Here is a 17766-nt window from a genome sequence, read left to right on the forward strand (position 1 = left end):
TTAAATCAGCAATTTTTTAAAACATTTTATATAAAACTGCATTCAATAGTCAAACATATGTAGCATTTGAGCACTCTGATTGGTTACCTTGCTTTTTATAAACCGGAAGCATAAGTTCTGGCAATTCCAATTCCTGAGTGAAATAATAATCACATGGTATTCTCTTCTCTTTGTCAATAAATGAGGGCTCTGGTGTTGGACTTACTGGTGTGGTGTTTTTTGGCCTTTCTGACAAAGATACTCCTCCTGGAAGATTACAAATAAACTGCCTTTATTCCCATGTTGATAAAAACATCAAAACAACTATTAAAATATATTAATATGCAGGATCATTTCAAAAAGATGTCGGGTAGAGTGCTAGCATGATGAGATGTAACATTGAGAGCCTTTGCAAAGTACTATGCTATGTAAACTTACAAATAAAACTGGAAGACCATATTTTATTCATTATAATAACAGCAGGTTATCAATTTGACTGATTTTGGTATCATTCAACATATAATCAAATTTAAAACCTGAAGGACCTAAAGATATCATTTAACATATAATCAAATTTAAAACCTGAAGGACCAAGCATGAAATCCATTACTGCTTCTGTCATATGCCGTTTATTGACATCAATAGGAGGCAGGAAACCTTGTCCTATTGTCTGGCTTTGCAACTTTGATGGTGCTTTGAGCCTACAAGGAGGTGGAGGATAATGAGAAACCGTAGATATAGAATTGTTAATTCACCCAGTCAAGATAATTATTATCGTTTCCTAAGATGATTTTTATTCTGAAATTAATACCATGTTAATTACCAGTTAAGCTATCAAAATAAAAAATTAAGCTAAGGAGCTACACAACTTGGAATAAAACAAGATGAATCAAAAACTACAACCCTCGTCAAAATTTCTGAGAATGCCCAGTCCCTATTCTAAAAGAAATAACCGTTTCTAGTGAAAGAACAACACAGCAAAACAGTGTTGGCTACAGTTAGATATCATGGCTACCGAATCCATTAGACCGCAACAAACCATAAAACTTTGCACCAAACTAGATTTTTTAGCTTTGTATTGTTTGTTTTTGAATAGTTTGGTACCTAGCAAAGGTAGTTTTAGGAAACTGAAAAGCTATGCTTGAAAAGCACTGTCATGGTCCTTTCTCTCAATGTGTTAACACCTTGTGATTCAATCGCCTGGAATTACAGAGAGCTGGTAGCACTCCTCACTCTGGGAGAAAGTTTGGTCATGTCAGGGACTCAAACCACAGACCTTTAGGTCTGTAATCATCAACCCTAACAACTGAGCCATCCTTGGCAGGCATTGTATGTCAAGGTACAAGGAACAAGGTACAAAAAACAGGGTACAATTGAATTGAACCAAAATCCCAAGCATCATGATGATAAAAAATGTTTGCGAAATAAAGATTTGGTATGGCATTCAACTTATATGATGCCTGTGGAAAATAAGGGTTTGAAAAAAACAAAGTTGTGCTCATTCTGATCCTTTGAAAGTCATGCTGCTTACATTCATTGGTGAGGCCTGCTACTGCAGAAAGGAAGGCTAATGGGCATGACCCATGAGACAATTTTCCTTTTGGCTCAGTGTTGTCAGAACGAAATTCAAATTGGGGAGGGCTGCCCATTGTATTCCTTCTCACTTAGTACACTGTTATAAAGGAAATATACCACTTTTTGACAAATATTGGGGCTCCAGCCCCCTCTTAGCCCCCCACCCCACTCCATTCCGACAGGCCTGCATCTTTATGAAAATAGCACCTGTATTCAGTGAAGAAATTGTATCAAAATTAGCTAGCAATGTTTATAACTTTTCAAAAAACTTCTATCTTCATAGAATTTTGATAACGTAACATCCAATTTTAAGTATGCAGCCTCATTACAGTTATAGGAAAAATTGTTGGATGTGCACTGGACATTCATAACTGCTGGCATTATATTTATTGCTTGCAAGTGGCAACCAATAATCAAGAAACTATTTATGATTATAGCGACGTATGTTTCTGCTGCGAGCACTTTTTGAGTTTCAAGGTAGTATCTGCCTACGAGATAAAAATTCGCAGCAATTTTGTTTTTTTAGGATTGCATGTCAATGCAAGAAAGGGAGAGAGACAACTGATTCCTACCTAATTGCAGGCTGTTTTGCCGATACCCACGATTCTCTGCTTGTTTGTGTAGGATTCCATAACTTGGATTCATTAAGATGGCCACTTGTTAGTTCAAGCATATCATTTTTGTGTACCTCTATGAAGTCTTCTAATATGTTTCTTAATGAACTAGAATCATGTTTACCAACGCCGGCCATTTTGACATTTTGCTCTTTTCGCTGCTTGTTGCCTGGCAATAATTTTTGTGGTTGGTGCTGTGATCATGACTATGAGACTATTTGAACAGGGCGGTATGTGAAGAAACTGAGGTATGAGCAGAACAAGACTGCCGCATAATATTCTTGATTTTAAACAGGTGAGGATATTTATTACGATGAAATATTTTGATTGATTTTGATTATGATTCAGCCCTCCACTCAGTATAGGCATGTGCTCATTTTGAGATTAAGTACATCTGCACATTGTTATTTACACACTACGAAATTGTTATCCTCGATCTACAAAAGTTTTGGATTGAGGAACCTTTAAAATATTGGGGGCTCGGGCCTCCTTACCCGGTTCTACCTACCTACAGAGCTGATAAGGTAATCCTGTGCATGAGCTACAATAAGAAAATTGACATCCTATCCTTTACATACGTTATCTGTCGCATGATATTTAAATCCCTGTCAGAATCTTCTTTTTAGAAGGTAGGAGGTATCAGGTTAATGTAAATGTAAATTTTTGGAATCTTGTAAATGTATATGTAATTGAATGCAAATCAAAGACTCCATTTTTGCCCCCAAAATATTTTGTCTTCACTTGAATGCAGATTCCTGCTCACCTTTTGATCACTGCCCAATATTTTATGCTCTGAAGAGCATAAGAGCATTGGAGGCTGTATGGGATCAACATACCCTATGTGCAGATATCTTATATGGACTAACCATATGCTATTGTATTTCTAGTGTTTATTGACTAGTGTTTATCTGTTGAGCTTTACTTGCAATCCACCTTAGAATTGAAGTAAAGCAAAAAGCATTGTATTATATTATATTTCTGCTTTTTAGTATCACTGTAAAATCTTTGCTTTTGCAGTTTTTGCTTCGCAGACAAGTAATTTACTTATATAGAGAAGTTCTGAAGTTGATTAAAGAGCATAAATCTCTGGACCAGCAAAGAGAATTAAAAGAGTGGGCAAGTTATGAGTTTAGGTCAAGGAAAAATTTGACAGATGAGGTATTTTATTTTCATATATGAACATTTTAACCTAAATTTTGTACTAAAGTTATTTACAAAAGGGAAAAAAAGCATTCATAAAGGTAGATTTGTGACAAGAAGTCTTCAGACATGAAGCTGCCTTTGCTAAAGTGTAATTACTTTAAAAATTCTTGTGTTTCTTGTTGGTTGGTACTTAGTATACGGTATCGTGTTGTTGCTGGTTTTGTTGACAAAATAAAAGATAAAATGCGTTTTTTCATTTCTGTGCATCTAGACAATGTAATTTCTTTAAGTCTTATCCACGCTGTGGGGTTGTCAAGTGAAATATGTAACAATTACAAAAGATAAGTCTAATATATCTTCTAAAAAATATTTGCAAGTCTTGAGATGTATCATTTTTAGTTTATGCAAAACTTTAAGTTCAATTTTGGTATATGGCAAGGCTACTCTATATTTGTCATTTTAGGGAGCAGTAAAGATGCACTTGGCCAAAGGAAGACTGGCTGTTAAAGAGCTAGCAGCTGCAATAAGAATGGCAAAGTGATGGAAGTCTGTAAATTGGGATGGCAAGATGTAAATATTTAGAGCCAGTTATCGATATGTTTGTCCTCATTAAAAACTGCGAGTCCTGCAACTGTTGTACTCCATAAAACTGTGTGTCTCCATAAAATATGAAAGTTGAGAATAGGTGAGGTATTCATGAATAATGTCACTGTCTTTTTGATTGTTTTATTTTAGCATAACAGGTATATAAACAAACAAACAACCAAACTTAAAAGTGTTTTTTGTAAATTTTAATGTAATTGTGATGAATTACTATGACTGAATTCATTCAATCTATTTAGTCAAATATTTTCTTGTGCAGCTATTTATATGACTTAACTTTCATCATAACAGTTTTCTCTCCAGAGCTCTAAAATAAGCTAGTTTTTATTTTAATTTACCAAACAGATCTATTTCCAAAAGAAAAATGTTTGTGCAAAAATGGGTCAAATATGCCTAGGAAGTAGCAGCCCGAACATTAGTTTAGTGTAATGACAAGAATTTTCTTGTTGATAAGATGAAATTGACAACAGTAAAAGTTATTATCATATCAATAAAATATCATGAAAAATCCGAAATGATTTAATATAATGTATGAAAAGTCCCGTTAAAGAATAGGATAGTTTTCATCTGAGGTCACATAGGGTCTGAGGAATTCTATTTATGCTCTTTTTACATAAAAGTGTTAATAAGAAGCTTCTGCAGCCACTTTTCTAAAAATTTTAAGACAGCAGAAAGGTAAGAGGTCAACCTAGTTAGAAGGTCGGAGGTCAACTAAAATTCTAGAATCTTAGTAGGAGTTCGGCTCAGAAGGTGTTTAAAAAACTCACTTCAGCAATGCTCCCTTTTGACTACACGTGCCCCTAGCAGAGCTATGTTGAATATTTATTAAGATTTTCAGCAGCATCTGCTAGTAACTGTTCTCATTAAAAGAGAAGACAAATCATTGCAGGAACCTGGGTAGAAGCAAACGAAAATGTTGAAAACATTTCTTAGGGTGCGGAAAATGGTATGGAATATTGGAGGAAGTGGAGAAAAAATATCTTGCACAAAATTCCGAAATGCTTCCAGTCCTTTCCTGTTATCAATAATTACAGCTCCCTAAGTTGATAAAATCCAAGGGGGCAAAACAAGAGGGGTTAGATTGTAGGGAAGCACCCTGTTTGAAATTATGATACAAAAATTCATTTACACTTTCGATGTGCAACGATTCTCATTCAATTTTGTTAGAAAAGGTTCAATTGAAAAGAACAGGGTGCCTTCCCTTTACAATACAATACAATATAATTCAATGCAACAAAATACAATAACGATACAATCGATTCTGTTATTAAAGTCGTAGTCACATGCTTTAACTTAAATTTTTACAAAGTTATCAAATGATGAAGTCATGAAAGTCAAGAATTTTTTTATTTGGATACAATAACATGAAAGAGCATCATAACATTCCTCTAAAAATGTAAAATTAGGTAAATGGGTTGCGAAGTGGCTGGGGGATGGCCTCGAGCATAGGCTATAATCCGGGACAAAAATAATTTAGGATTTTCAAGTGAAATAACTGTTTTCTCTTTACTTTGAAAAATAGCTTTTCCCTTCCCCCTATTCAATGTTGAATGTACGATTTTGAAGCAGAAATGATAGAACTACAATACTGATTTGGGGAAAAGAGGGAGATTCAAATTTACAGGAGCAATGTAAAGTAGAAAATTGCATTTTGTCTCAACAGTTTTATCCGGGATCAGTTTATCCTCAATCAATTGCAGAGACCTCTGTAATTTTGTCTCTGTTCATAACATTGGAGTCCGTTAGCAAAATTCAAATCTTTCATTCGCCATATATTACACATTTTTTTATATATTAAACCGATTTGCTTTTTTGAGTATTTCGTGGTTTTTTTTAGGTTATGTGGCAAAAATTCAAAAGTTCAAGAAATATATTTTTATGAAGTCACAGTTGAGAACTCTTCAAAATGTTGTAGTCGTACTGTTAATGAGTAATAAGTCATCTCGGCTTCAATATCGTTTAATCAAAAAGTTTACCGATTGGTTCAGAATATATTTGCACATTTTCAATGGAATTTAAGAATGTTTAACATCCATGAAAAAATCTCTGAGAATCTTTAGAAAACCTCACGAAATCCAAATGTCCCTATCAAATCTGTTCAAAAATCCGAAAATCTCGATGGGGATTTTAGGGATTTCAGAAATCCTGAAAATCTCGTACGCTATTTCAGGTAGTGAAATGCCCCTCGCAAAAAATGTTCACATCATTTTTCAATTAAAACCTCTGTGAGTTTTTTCTGATTTTGATGATGCAATCGTTTTGGATGGTAAAGTTTGAATTGCTGAGCATGAAAATTGCCGTTTTGTGGGAGTATGAGACCATTTATCAGTCATTTGACTGAATGTCAGCATAAAGCTAGCCAAGCAGAAGAACAGAAAAGCACAAGATGTATATCAGGCGAAGAGAATCAATGACAGTGAAAGACGGATACTGACGGTTGCCACAGAGATAAGAGAGAGGTAGAAAGAGTACAACCAACAGCTAATGAACGTGGAAAACCCAAAAGTGATAGTAATAGAAGTAACAGAGGAAAGGGAGATAGAAGAAGTGAAAACAGAAGAGGTTTGGGCTGCTATTAGACGAATGAAGAACGGAGAAGCTGAAGGACCAGATAATAAACCAGTGGAAGCTTGGAAGGTTGTGGGAAGAACAGCAACATGGTGGCTAAAGCAAGTGTTCAATGACGACATCATGGAAGCGAAACATATGGCAGATCATTGGAGAGCTAGCACCCTAATACAAATATTTAAGAACAAGGGAAACATCCAAGACTGTGGGAATTACCAAGGCATCAAGCTGACCTCACACACGCTGAAAAGAGTAATAGATAAAAGGCTAAGAAACGGGTGGAAGTATCGGAAAAACAGTTCGGCTTCATGGTTAATAGAAGCACAACGGATGCAATATTTGCACTCCGTCAATCAATGGAGAAATACAGAGAGGGGCTAGAGGAGTTACACTGCATCTTTATCGATCTAGAGAAGGCGTACGATAGAGTTCCAAGACAGGAGTTGTGGAATTGTTTGAGGCTGGAGAAAGTAGAAGAGAAATACATCAGACTAGTACAGGATATGTATGAGGATAGTAAGACCATAGTGAAGTGCACAGCGGGTGAGGAGTTTGAAGTAACATTAGGGCTGCATCAAGGATCTGCGCTTAGTCCTTTCTTGTTTGCAGTAATTATTGACTATATGACGGGAGAGCTGCAAAGGGAGGCCCCATGGGACATGCTATTTGCAGACGATCTAGTGGTGCGCGGAAAGACGAAGGAGGAAGTGGAGCAGAGACTGGGGTTGTAAGAAAGGCAGAAGACAGAGCACCTGAAACTGAAAGTAGGTGACCATGCTGAGGACGAGGAAGATAAAAGACTGGTAAAGATGCAGGGGGAAGTGGTGAAACGAGTAGAAGAATTCAAGTATTTGGGATCCATCGTGCAGGCAGATGGAAGGTCAGAGGGAGAGAGGTAGTCAAGAGGATAAATGCAGGATGAGGAGCATGGAAAAAGTGACCGGGGGGTAAAGTTTTTTAAAAAGGTACCGGAAGTGGTGAAAGTAAAGACGTTAAAACAATGATAAGGCCAGCTGCGGTGTATAGGATGGAGGCGGTAGCTGCAACAAGAGCACAGGAAAGGAAGATGCGGGTGACAGAAATGAAAATGCTGAGGTGGTCTTTAGGACTTAGTAGATTAGATTAAGTGAGGAGTGAAGAAATTAGAATACAGTGGCTTGGACATGTTGTTAGAAGGGATGACAATTACGTGGGGGAAGAGAGTGAGATAGTTGCAGGTGGGTATGCGAAAAAGAGGAAGGCCGAGAGGAAGATGAAAAGATAATGTAAAAGAAGATAGGAAGGAGAAAGGACTTTGGGAAGATCAGGCGCTCGACAGAGCTGAGTGGAGCAGGAGGATCCACACCAGCAACCCCGGCTAACGGGAAGGAAGCCAGAAGATGATGAAGAAGATTGAATGTCAGCAGAATTTCTGACCCCCCCCGGTATTATTTGCAAAACAAAGGAGCTTTCAAATCTCACTTTAACTTGTTGTTCTTACATATTTTATTAGAGATTTTCATCATTTTGTCAAAAAAATTTTAAATATCACAATAACATTTTCCTTTTGTAAATTTGAATTTCGGAATCGAGGCTGTTACAGCAGTATCGAGGCTGCCCATGTGAAATCTTCCGAAGTTACGAAAAACCTCGAAACATGTCAGACTACGACTTCTCTTCCAGTCTGTCGAGCTATGGCTCGGGCAGTCCGTCTCTTGGGGCGAGTGGATCATCTGCCCAAAAGAAACAAGTCATGGATCAAGTGAGGAATCAAGTTGCTGTCGCTCAGGCACAAGAACTGCTGCAGGTAAAGTATTCTCATGTTAGGCCTAAGTGTCATGGTCGAGTATTCCGTAAATTCTGTATAAATCCATCCTTCTCTAGTAAGCTCCGGTTTCGGGAGCAGGAAACCTCTTCTATGTTTAGCCACAGCCACTCATAGTCAAAACTACCAAATTTTTAAGTAATAAATTTTTGTTATGATCTTTAGAGCGGAGAGACGCATTTATGTGTCAGTTCGTAGGTTTTTTCCTAGTTCGTTCTTCAAATTTCTACTGACATTAAAAGTACAAATCTTGCAGAAACTAAACATAAACATATTTTATGCACATTAATTTTAGAAAATATGCAAACAACATTTAGATGTTTCCTATGTCTTCAGAAAGGGATTTCTTCTGAGCTTGTTTTGTTGAACAGGGAGTTTGACTTTTGTAGTTTTTTCATTTTAAATTAGTAAACACACAAAGAGGTAGGTGTTATGATGTTTTGAGTCGATGTAGTTTTCGTGCTTTGGCTGTAGTGTTGGAGATTAGTTCAAATCAGGTTGTGATGTTTCATCTCGAATGTCAATGAACAGGATCTTTTAAATCACATCAAAGAACATCTCAAAGGCTATCCTTTTTATGTAAATTGCCTCTTATTAAGAAGATTATCAGCAGAAAATTGTTTCAGGTTTTTCACTTTGAAAATAACCTTTTGTTATGTTTATCCGAATATAAAATCTGAATGATTCTCGAAGGGTTGACTTCTGCACAACATGTTCGCCCATCATCAGAAGAAGGTGGTAATGGATCATTCTCATCTGGTTGTAACAGCATTTTCATGTAACAGCTCTTGAAAACTTGTTCTCTTACTTCTGACACAACTTCCTCATCATTAGATGAAACATTTGAATCTGAATATGACTTAGTTGGTCCCTGTGTGTAAGCATTTAAACTTTTAGATTTCAAAGACTTCAGATGGTTGGTTTTATTAAGATTACGGTAAACGTTTTCTGGATGAAAACACTCATTTTTTGATTTCTTGATACTCTATTAGCCAAACTTTCAAGGCATACAACGATATCATGTTTGAAACTAACAGAAATTTTGAAAATGAAAGAAATCTCATGTAAATAAAGGTTTCTAGAATTTTTAGTTGAGGTCTGAAAATCTCTTGACCTCTGAAAATCTCTTGACCTCTTAAGGCGATTATCCTTGCCTTGCTGTTGTGGTCACATGTCCCATTCACAATATCGCTTGGCACATCCATGTATCCAATGTAGGGCCATGTTTATTTAAACAGGCTTATTGATCTTGAACAAACCCAAATAACATGACCCAGATTACACTGTGGTTTACGTCTGTACCTTTCAAGTGCCATCAGTAAAATCCTGTTTTCTCTGGACTCACAATTCCTCTACATACAGACACAGGGCACAACAAAGTTTCTTATATGGCAACAACTGGATTCCAGGACTGAAACTAACTGGTTTATATTTGTTACTTGCATCTGTTACAAGAACATGTGAATTGTTTTGATGATTTGTAGCTTCTTTATTTACTTATTAACAAACCTTTTCATAAATTTTTCTTATTTGTTTTATCAAGCATCTAGACAGTAATATGTTGTATTTTTAGATTTTAAAGCTTTATGTAAAAGTAATCAAAATTTTCAGGTTGTACTATTCCTTAGTTTTTGGATGGACAAGGCAAAATATATGAAGTTATAGATAGTACTTGCACTCCTTGAAGATGTTGGATGCATAAACTTAGGCATTTGTAGTACATGAATGATACCTAATTCGTCCTCTTTCAGTTATTCATTTTCTTCAAAGAATAATCATTAATTTGTATTGAAGTGTTTTCAATTTCTCAAGGTCTCTTTTTTTATGCTTTAGAAAATGTCTGATAAATGTTTCAAGAAATGTATTTACAGACCTGGAACTAGTCTAGATAGTTCTGAACAGGTATGTCCAGTGTTATTAGACATTGTTGTGATCTTTATACTGTGTTTAATTTGTTTTTAGATCTTTTTTAAATATTTTTTTAAGGATTTTGGTGAATGAAGGGTGAATTAGTTTTTAAAAATTTCTCAAACAGGGGCAGGAAAGAAGTGTTTCTTAAGACAAGTTTTTTGTTGTTCAATATTAAAAAACAACTGAGAAATTCATATTTACCTCTGAAAGAGCTTAAACCTAAATTTAAATGGAATACATCTGCTATTACTGGATGTGCCTATTTTGTGAGTCAAAAAAATAAAATTGTAGTTTGAAATTTCAGTCAATGTCATGCATAATACAAAATGATGTTTAATTTTGCCATTGTCACAAAAGTCAACAATTCCTTTTCTCTATAGTTCAATGCAATATGAACGATAGTTGAAAACAAATTTATAAAGACTTCAGAAATAGCTGGTTTAATTCAATCAGATAATAGCTAAAAGGGGATTTTAAATTTTGAGTTGAGAGGCCCTTCAATTAGAAACAGCTTTCGTCTGTAATTCAATTTCCATTTGAAAATTAAATGTTCCAACATCAGTGCTTTTTCAATTACACAATCTTAAAATTCACAATTAAACACAATCAGATAACCCAAAACAAAAAAATTTGTGAATATTTAGATATACTAAGACTTGGGGTTTTTAAGGTTGAAACAGTGGAAAAAGCACTACATTTCAGTGAGAACAATTCACTATAATGGGCAAATCTTTTTCCTAGAAATGCATAGCAATGTGTATGGATCGATACATGGATTCTTGGAATATAGTTTCAAGGACATACAATGCTAGACTACAAAAGGAACATTCTGGTGGATTCTCATAATGAATATATACAAGCTGATAGTCTTATATTCTTGGAAATGTATGTGTGTTTGTAAATTTATTAACCAATGTGAACATTGGTCTTCAGTTTTGTTTCTAAACAAGCTCTGTTTGGCTCATGAAGATTTCAGAATTTTGCTTGTAAGGACATCTGTTAACAACTTTCTCAGGGACTTTTCATCTCAGGAACTGACTGTCACTTCCGTCCAAATGACATTCCCTCTTGGAGACAATAAGGTATTGTTTCCATTTTATTAACATACTTCAACAAAGGTTTCAAATTTTCTCATCTTGGAGGTTGCATTTTTGCACCAAAAAACTGGCCAAATCAACACATTTTTAACCTTGTTCAGAGCCCAATAGAACCATTTCTGCCCCCAAAAAGTTGACTAATAGCTGCATTTATTTTTATGACAAAAATGTCAATTACTACTTAAGCTACTAAAGCCAAAGAATAGTTCTTTACTGTCAATTAGTACTTAAAATGGTTGAAAATTATTTCTGTGTGTCTTAGAAGTCAAGAGGGTACTGGTGTTGATTCTTTTGAAAATATCCCAGAGCATGGTGGCATTTTTTAAATATGTTTTTTAATAATTAATAAGCCCCCTCTTGAATAGGCTTCCTCTCTTTGAAGCCCCCATTCTAGGATTGAAAAAAAAACCCTCCAGGGTTTATTGATCTTTTACAGTATTAGCACATATTGTCTTTAAATATAAATTTGGTCTTTCAGCCAACTTTGCAGCTATAGATCCTTCTTTTTTTAAAGAATTTATCGGTAAAGGCTGAAACACACAGTCCTTTTTTACGTCCATTTTCATGTAAAGGATGAAAAAGGGATGACAGTAAGCTGTTTACACATATCCTTTAAAAAGGAGCCCTTTTCATTCTTTTCATCATGCTGCCCGCTTACTACTGGTACTTATTGCCAGGCGACAAAAAAGGTAAAATTAAAGCAATTTGGGTGAAACCATAGCTTCAGAGCAGGAGAAAAACAGTTTGGTTTCTGCAACTTTGCTGAATGAATTTCACTTGGAGGATCATGTAGAATATGAACGGTTTTTTGAGAATGAGCCTTGATATTTTGGGCAAACTTCAGCCACACACTGTGGTGAGGGACTCCCTTCTCTTTTTTTATAAGAACAACTTTATAAGAACACAAGTCTCAAGTTAAGAAATTGGTGAAATATTAAGAACAAACTGAGGCTGAGCTGCTGTAAAATACAATTTTGAACAATGTTTTATCTCAAAAAAGAGGATTTTTCAGCAATGTGTGGGTGCTTTTATGGTGATTATTCAAACATGATGGCAAATGAAGGTTGTCTCACGCACTTTCTAGGTAAATGAGGCCTGAACACCTCCCTAGATTAAAAAGCTAGCAATCACACTGCTTATACCCTATCAATTTGAGAGCAAATTAAGAAAGATCCAGCCTAAAATTTTTGAAAAAATTAAGAACAGTCACCCTGAGCATAAGTTTACTGGTTCTACTTAAAAGGTGTGTAGTCTATACCAAACATTAGTACCACCATGTATAAAGCTTGTGGCTCTGTTTTAATTCCTAACCAGGTGTCATGACATAACATGGAGACATCCGAGACAAAAGGTTTTAGAACCTTGTAAAAAAAACAAAAGAAAAGCTGGCTTTCCTTAGGTTTTTGGATACAGTAAATAAAGTTACTAATAGAAAAGATGAAAGGTTGAATGCTTTGGTAGAAAAATTTGGCACTGATAGTATGTGAACCAGGAGAGTTACATGAGTTTTCATTAGCCAGTGAAAGATATCTATATCGATCATTTGACATTTACTCTATAGCATTCATTTTGTTGAAATAAACATGGTTCACCTATTAAATACAAGTTGTATACTTTAAAATTCAACATAATTACACAATTACCATCAAGGTACACATAAAGTTTTTTAACTGTTTACTAAAGTTTTTAAGTTGTGTTTACTCAAGGAAATGCAGGCTATGTAAACTTAATTTGAAATAAGTTGGAGTAACCTATGGATAGTTACAGGTTTTTTTAGCACATCCTAATGACCCATTGATTAAAAAAAAGATAGAGAAATTGTGGTGAGACCCAACTAGCAAGGTCCCATTTACATTATAAATGCAAAAAACTTTAATTCATATAAATGAAACAAAAATGTATCTTTATTGCCCCACCATGAAAACAGGTACAGCTGCAAACACACTTCAGAATCTACCATTACAAAAATTCACAATCAAACCTCCTTTTAAGAGCAGGTAATTTACATAAATCATCCAGACAGCCGACATTTTAAATATATACAATACTTTCATTTAGTTTACAATGCCATAAGGACCCAGGCAAAAGTTTAAAGATACATTTTATGTAATTATATTTTCCATATATGACTCATTGCCTTCAACTCCAGATGTGGAAATTTTTGACATCATCTTGAGTAGATATTTCTGCTGTACTGGTTTATGACATAGCTCTTCTAAAGCCTGCTGGACTGCAAACCATTTTATTTGTCTGTTCTCTGCATAAGAAATAGTCACTAATTAGGGACTGTATATACGAGGACTACCTTACTTAGGTGGGATAACCCAAACAAGTGAGGTCTGGCCAACAGATTTGTATATGGAACAGAGAGTGTGCACATAAAAGTTGGCTGGCTCAACTAGGAGAGATCCCCCGGTGGGATGGATGAACGGGAAATAAATTTTGTACATGAACATAATCCTCCCAGTCAAGTGAGATGGGAACTATCAGTACGAACCTTAACATGCTATACCATAAAAGAGGATCTCTCAGCTTATACGAAAAGGCCCTTAGTTACATCACTAACAGTATGACTGCTGCTGATTTACTACAGAAACAATTTCATTTTATCCTTTCACCAACAGATTCTTTCTGCCTCCTCTTTGCTCTTAAATTACAAAGCTATGAATGACTACATAAGTAATTGTAAAGTATAAGTAATTATAAAGGATACAATGCAAATTGCATACCCTTGTTCTCCATATAGGTACATTCGTTGTCCACTTTTAAGATATAAATGTATGTTCTGCTTTTTGACACATCATTCTGGAACAGAAGAAATGTACATCTGATTTCAGGCAGCAATTTTTTTCTTCACTTCAAATCATAATTTTAGTCTCTATAAATAGGAATGATGTAAAAAGCTATCAGGACTGAAATTAATCTCAAAGACGGTTGAATTGGGTATAAAAACAAGTCCAGTCAAACACTGCCTCTGACCATCCCTAAGAGGTCAGTTTCTGTTGATGAAATTTTTATTTTTCTGAGCCTCTTAACAGCTCACATTTTCCATTTTAAAAATGATAGAAATAGAAAGAAATATGTAATACCCAATGATTTTAAGTCTTTAAACTATTTTTTTACTTTTTATCTGGGCACTTTCAATAAGTGGGTTCTTATTGATTTTCTTATAGAATGATCCGCAAATAAAAAATTGCACCACCTGCATGTGTGATAGACGCTTGTTCAAACTTTTGGTTTATTCCTGAAGGGATCTTAAAAGATGCTTTGTGTTTATTCAAATCATCAGCATATTTTGATGAATTTGCAACTAACCTGAAAAATTCCAAGAAACCCCACAACACTGCCTCTCACACCAGCCTACAAAGATTTCAAATACATATGATTTTCAAATAGAACAGGGAAAAATCAATTGCAATTGGAAGTCTTCATCTTACTTCAAGGGCTTTTAATGTAAGCATAGTTGGGAAAGAAGCCGGAAAAGTATGAGAGGCCCCTGTTAAAACTTACTTCTCAAATACTTTTTTAAAGAAGAAAATTGGGGATTAAATGAAAACATTTGTTAAAGGGCTACCAATAGATTTGAAGAAATTAAAAGTGGTCTGCCAAGATACAATTGTTGCTAAAGCTTGGAAACAGCTCAAGCCTGAGGTAAAAAAATTATATTTATTCAGTGGGCCAAGGCTGACCTACAATGGTGCTGCTCAGTAGAAATGCCTGGTTTCTGTGACTATATACACTTGCATGCTTTTCTTGGTTGATAAATTGCTTTTCTAGGCCAATTACTGTTTTGTTATGAAGTTTCCATTCTTCAGAGGCTTTTCCATAGTTCTAGATATTTCTATTTTTCTGAATCTTTCCAAGATGTTTGATAATGATGGCCTATCGTGAATATTACTGTATAAAAAATGCGCTAGTGTCTTTCAAAACCTAATCAACAACCATTTCAGAGTGCTTTGTGTTATATGGAGGCAAGCAGTACAACTATGCCAACAAAAGGACTATCCCAACTCACCTCTTCTTCCACTTCTCTGACAGCAGCAGAGACAGGATCTTCCCCAGGCTCTATTGCACCGCCTGGAATTATCCATTTATTTACATATTTGGAGCTTGAAACAAGGAGTACCTTCAATAAGGAAGTATTCAATCAGCAAAGATTTTAGGCTCTTTTATTAAATATATAATCAGTATGCAAAATATGTAAAATAATTTAACACCAAAATAAATATGTTGCACATCTTGCATAAAAACCCTAAAATAATTTTCCTTTTTCTTTACAACTTGTGTGTTCATAAGCAACATTTAATTGTACATCATCTGGTCTCAGTATTTTTTAACCTTCTTGGCATAATGAATAAACTCTTCAGATAGTAAACACCCACAGGTAAAAATCTTATGGGTTAAGAACCTACACCAGTGAAATTAAGCCAATTGAGTGGTGGGGAAGTACATTAAATTTTCCCAACTTTCTTGTTAGATTTATTTCCTCCCCCACCAACTCTTGATGGTAAGTTTTGTGGTGTCAATGCATGAAACAAGGCTAATACAGTTCAAGATTGCCCAAAGCTAGAAGAAGTGACATTAGAACTACACTGAGATCTGGAAAAAGACTTGCAACTTTAGATTCCATTGCATGAGACGTTGCTCTTTTTCCTGAACTTAATAATGTGTAATATTTTGTTTGATTTAATATGAAAGAAACTAAGTGCATATCTATAGATTTTTTAAGGTTCGATCAACTGTAACATCATATTTTAAAAGAAAATTAAAAATTGTGTTCCCTTTCTCAGAAAAAAATAAACAAGCAAAATAAGCTAAGTTATATAGATTTCCCGACAATTTCAAGGACATGATCACTTAAATTAAATGTAAGGCATGACAGTATTAACAAACCTATCCAGCCCCAAACCAAGCACCCCTTGCATATTTCCATTGACATGGATTTTCTGCCATGAAGAATCGCTAAATGCCATGATGGCTAGGCCCTGCCTAAAGTTATTGATCACTCAGGTATCAGATGTAAATTTGTTTACCTCACTTTTCCTTTCATCTTTGATGCAAACACAGCCTGCTCTTCTTTTGAAACCTTCCTTATCATATGTTCGCAAATCAATAATTCTTTCCTTCATTCCTGTCTTCCAGCTCGCTCTTTTTTGTTCTCTGCCACTGTCAGGCCACGTTTCCAAGCAGTGTGGTCACTCCAGTTGATGTCAAAACCACTCTGTGTCAAAACATTGGGCTTTGCTTGCGCAGGGTCAATTATTGCGCAATAGGGGTTGCTCTCTCCACGAGCTCTCGTAAATTCGTTACCGCAAATTCTCGAATTAGCCCCCTGGTAGCCTGCGTACAGACTCGGAAATTGAAAAGGGGAGAATTAAGCCTTGGCCAAACGATTCGATTTTTCACTCGATTTCTTGTTGAGTAAAAATTCGAGTGAAAAATCGAATCGTTTGGCCGGGGCTTTAGTAGATACCTCTACTTATTCTCCTCTTTTCAATTTTGTCAACAGAGTCTGCACGCAGGCTACCCCCTGGGTGCTTATTTATTTTCAATATTTTTGGATGGGGGCTTATTCGAGGGGGGGGGGCAAATCGAGGATTTATTGTATTTGCTTATGTTCATCTAAAATATATTTTGGTATTTTATTCTTATTTCATGTATGAAGTAAAACATGCATGAAGTGGAACTTCAAAACTAAGTTTAAACTACATATGACAGCCATGCACATTTGCATTTTTTATTTACTTAACATTAACACCAAAAATTTCGTCAGATAAATTTTAGGCGGATAAACTTCATCGAAAAAAATTTCGGACCACTTTTCAGAATTTCTTCTCGAACTCTCTGAGGAAATATTTCTGTATTTCTTCTTCAGCAATGTTAATCTGACATGTTTTCAGTGGCGTATCGCACAGTGTCACCTTTATGCACAAAACTAAGGGTTCCCAAGCATTTGGGCCCCCAAGAAGTTTCTCAAAAGAACGGTCTTTCAAAGAAAGCATATGTTTCTTAATAGCATTCACATCATCATTGAAATGAGTAAAAGACTGGATATGGTTTCTGAATGTGAGCAACTATTTAATAATGATGCATGATATAGCATGTCGATTATTAGGTTTCACTCTAATGCACATCCATACCGTTATAAAATTTTGTAATTAGTTTACGAGAATATAACAGATATTGAAAATATGATTCATTTCCTCCAAGGAGCGGTTTGAAAATATCAAGCTTTCTGAACATATTTTCAAATGCATATTCAAGTCACATTTGTATACGCTGCATGAAAATCCAGGAAAAGCTTAGATGAGGATCAAAGAAAATAACTCAGGCAGCAGAATTCCCCTTCATATGTTGTTTTATGTTCTTTCTTTGAGTTTTGCAGGAAAACCCCATACTTGGGCTCTAAAACCTGACTCAAATTTAGATAAGTATAGGGGCCCCAAAACACCACTTTTAATGAGGGCCCACA

At 35.3% G+C, this 17766-nt stretch overlaps 4 protein-coding genes across 6 annotated transcripts in view; 2 read left to right on the forward strand and 2 right to left on the reverse strand.

Moving 5' to 3' along the window:
* LOC135685467 (uncharacterized protein C6orf118) overlaps positions 1–2305 on the reverse strand; it is a 13145-nt gene extending 10840 nt beyond the window's left edge. For both annotated transcript variants that reach the window (XM_065201425.2, XM_065201424.2), the window contains exons 1-3: positions 2127–2305; positions 562–680; positions 88–246 (exon numbers count right to left, since the gene is read on the reverse strand). In XM_065201425.2, coding sequence (XP_065057497.2) covers positions 88–246; positions 562–680; positions 2127–2305 — 457 coding nt within the window. The remainder of the gene's footprint in view (positions 1–87; positions 247–561; positions 681–2126) is intronic.
* An 8-nt stretch (positions 2306–2313) lies between these two features.
* Positions 2314–4148, forward strand: LOC135685474 (LYR motif-containing protein 2). Its single transcript, XM_065201437.2, has 3 exons — positions 2314–2463; positions 3186–3326; positions 3775–4148. The coding sequence occupies exons 1-3, from the start codon at positions 2419–2421 to the stop codon at positions 3850–3852; spliced, it is 264 nt and encodes an 87-aa protein (XP_065057509.1). The 5' UTR covers positions 2314–2418; the 3' UTR covers positions 3853–4148.
* A 3919-nt stretch (positions 4149–8067) lies between these two features.
* LOC135685473 (mitochondrial import inner membrane translocase subunit Tim13) lies at positions 8068–11117 on the forward strand. The gene is made up of 3 exons (XM_065201434.2): positions 8068–8268; positions 10120–10188; positions 10939–11117. The coding sequence occupies exons 1-3, from the start codon at positions 8119–8121 to the stop codon at positions 11041–11043; spliced, it is 324 nt and encodes a 107-aa protein (XP_065057506.1). The 5' UTR covers positions 8068–8118; the 3' UTR covers positions 11044–11117.
* Positions 11118–13276: 2159 nt separating this feature from the next.
* On the reverse strand, positions 13277–16618 carry LOC135685471 (diphosphoinositol polyphosphate phosphohydrolase 2). Of its 2 annotated transcripts, XM_065201430.2 has the most exons (5): positions 16328–16588; positions 15310–15420; positions 14610–14654; positions 14024–14099; positions 13277–13551 (listed from the first exon to the last, which is right to left on the reverse strand). In XM_065201430.2, exons 1-5 carry the CDS (start codon positions 16421–16423, stop codon positions 13397–13399), a joined length of 483 nt encoding a protein of 160 aa, XP_065057502.1. In that variant the 5' UTR covers positions 16424–16588; the 3' UTR covers positions 13277–13396. The 2 variants fall into 2 exon arrangements, with proteins under 2 accessions (XP_065057502.1, XP_065057503.1); XM_065201431.2 differs by lacking the exon at positions 14610–14654 and having other exon boundaries at positions 16328–16618.
* Between the last annotated feature and the right edge of the window lie 1148 nt (positions 16619–17766).

This window comes from Rhopilema esculentum, chromosome 15, assembly GCF_057945365.1.
Source record: "Rhopilema esculentum isolate cy_ngs chromosome 15, ASM5794536v1, whole genome shotgun sequence".
Taxonomy (NCBI): domain Eukaryota; kingdom Metazoa; phylum Cnidaria; class Scyphozoa; order Rhizostomeae; family Rhizostomatidae; genus Rhopilema; species Rhopilema esculentum.

Bases quoted from the DNA above. Each gene is read 5' to 3' on its own strand.
- LOC135685474 (XM_065201437.2), top strand. From the start codon at position 2,419: ATGAGCAGAACAAGACTGCCGCATAATATTCTTGATTTTAAACAG. The intron at 2,464-3,185 runs GTGAGGATATTT...TTGCTTTTGCAG, and splicing joins ATATTCTTGATTTTAAACAG to TTTTTGCTTCGCAGACAAGT. The intron at 3,327-3,774 runs GTATTTTATTTT...TTGTCATTTTAG, and splicing joins GGAAAAATTTGACAGATGAG to GGAGCAGTAAAGATGCACTT.
- LOC135685473 (XM_065201434.2), top strand. From the start codon at position 8,119: ATGTCAGACTACGACTTCTCTTCCAGTCTGTCGAGCTATGGCTCGGGC. The intron at 8,269-10,119 runs GTAAAGTATTCT...TTTATGCTTTAG, and splicing joins AGGCACAAGAACTGCTGCAG to AAAATGTCTGATAAATGTTT. The intron at 10,189-10,938 runs GTATGTCCAGTG...TCTTTTTCCTAG, and splicing joins GTCTAGATAGTTCTGAACAG to AAATGCATAGCAATGTGTAT.
- LOC135685471 (XM_065201430.2), bottom strand. From the start codon at position 16,423: ATGAAGGAAAGAATTATTGATTTGCGAACATATGATAAGGAAGGTTTC. The intron at 15,421-16,327 runs GTAAACAAATTT...TCCTTATTGAAG, and splicing joins AAGATGAAAGGAAAAGTGAG to GTACTCCTTGTTTCAAGCTC. The intron at 13,552-14,023 runs GTATGCAATTTG...TTTCTTATGCAG, and splicing joins TACCTATATGGAGAACAAGG to AGAACAGACAAATAAAATGG.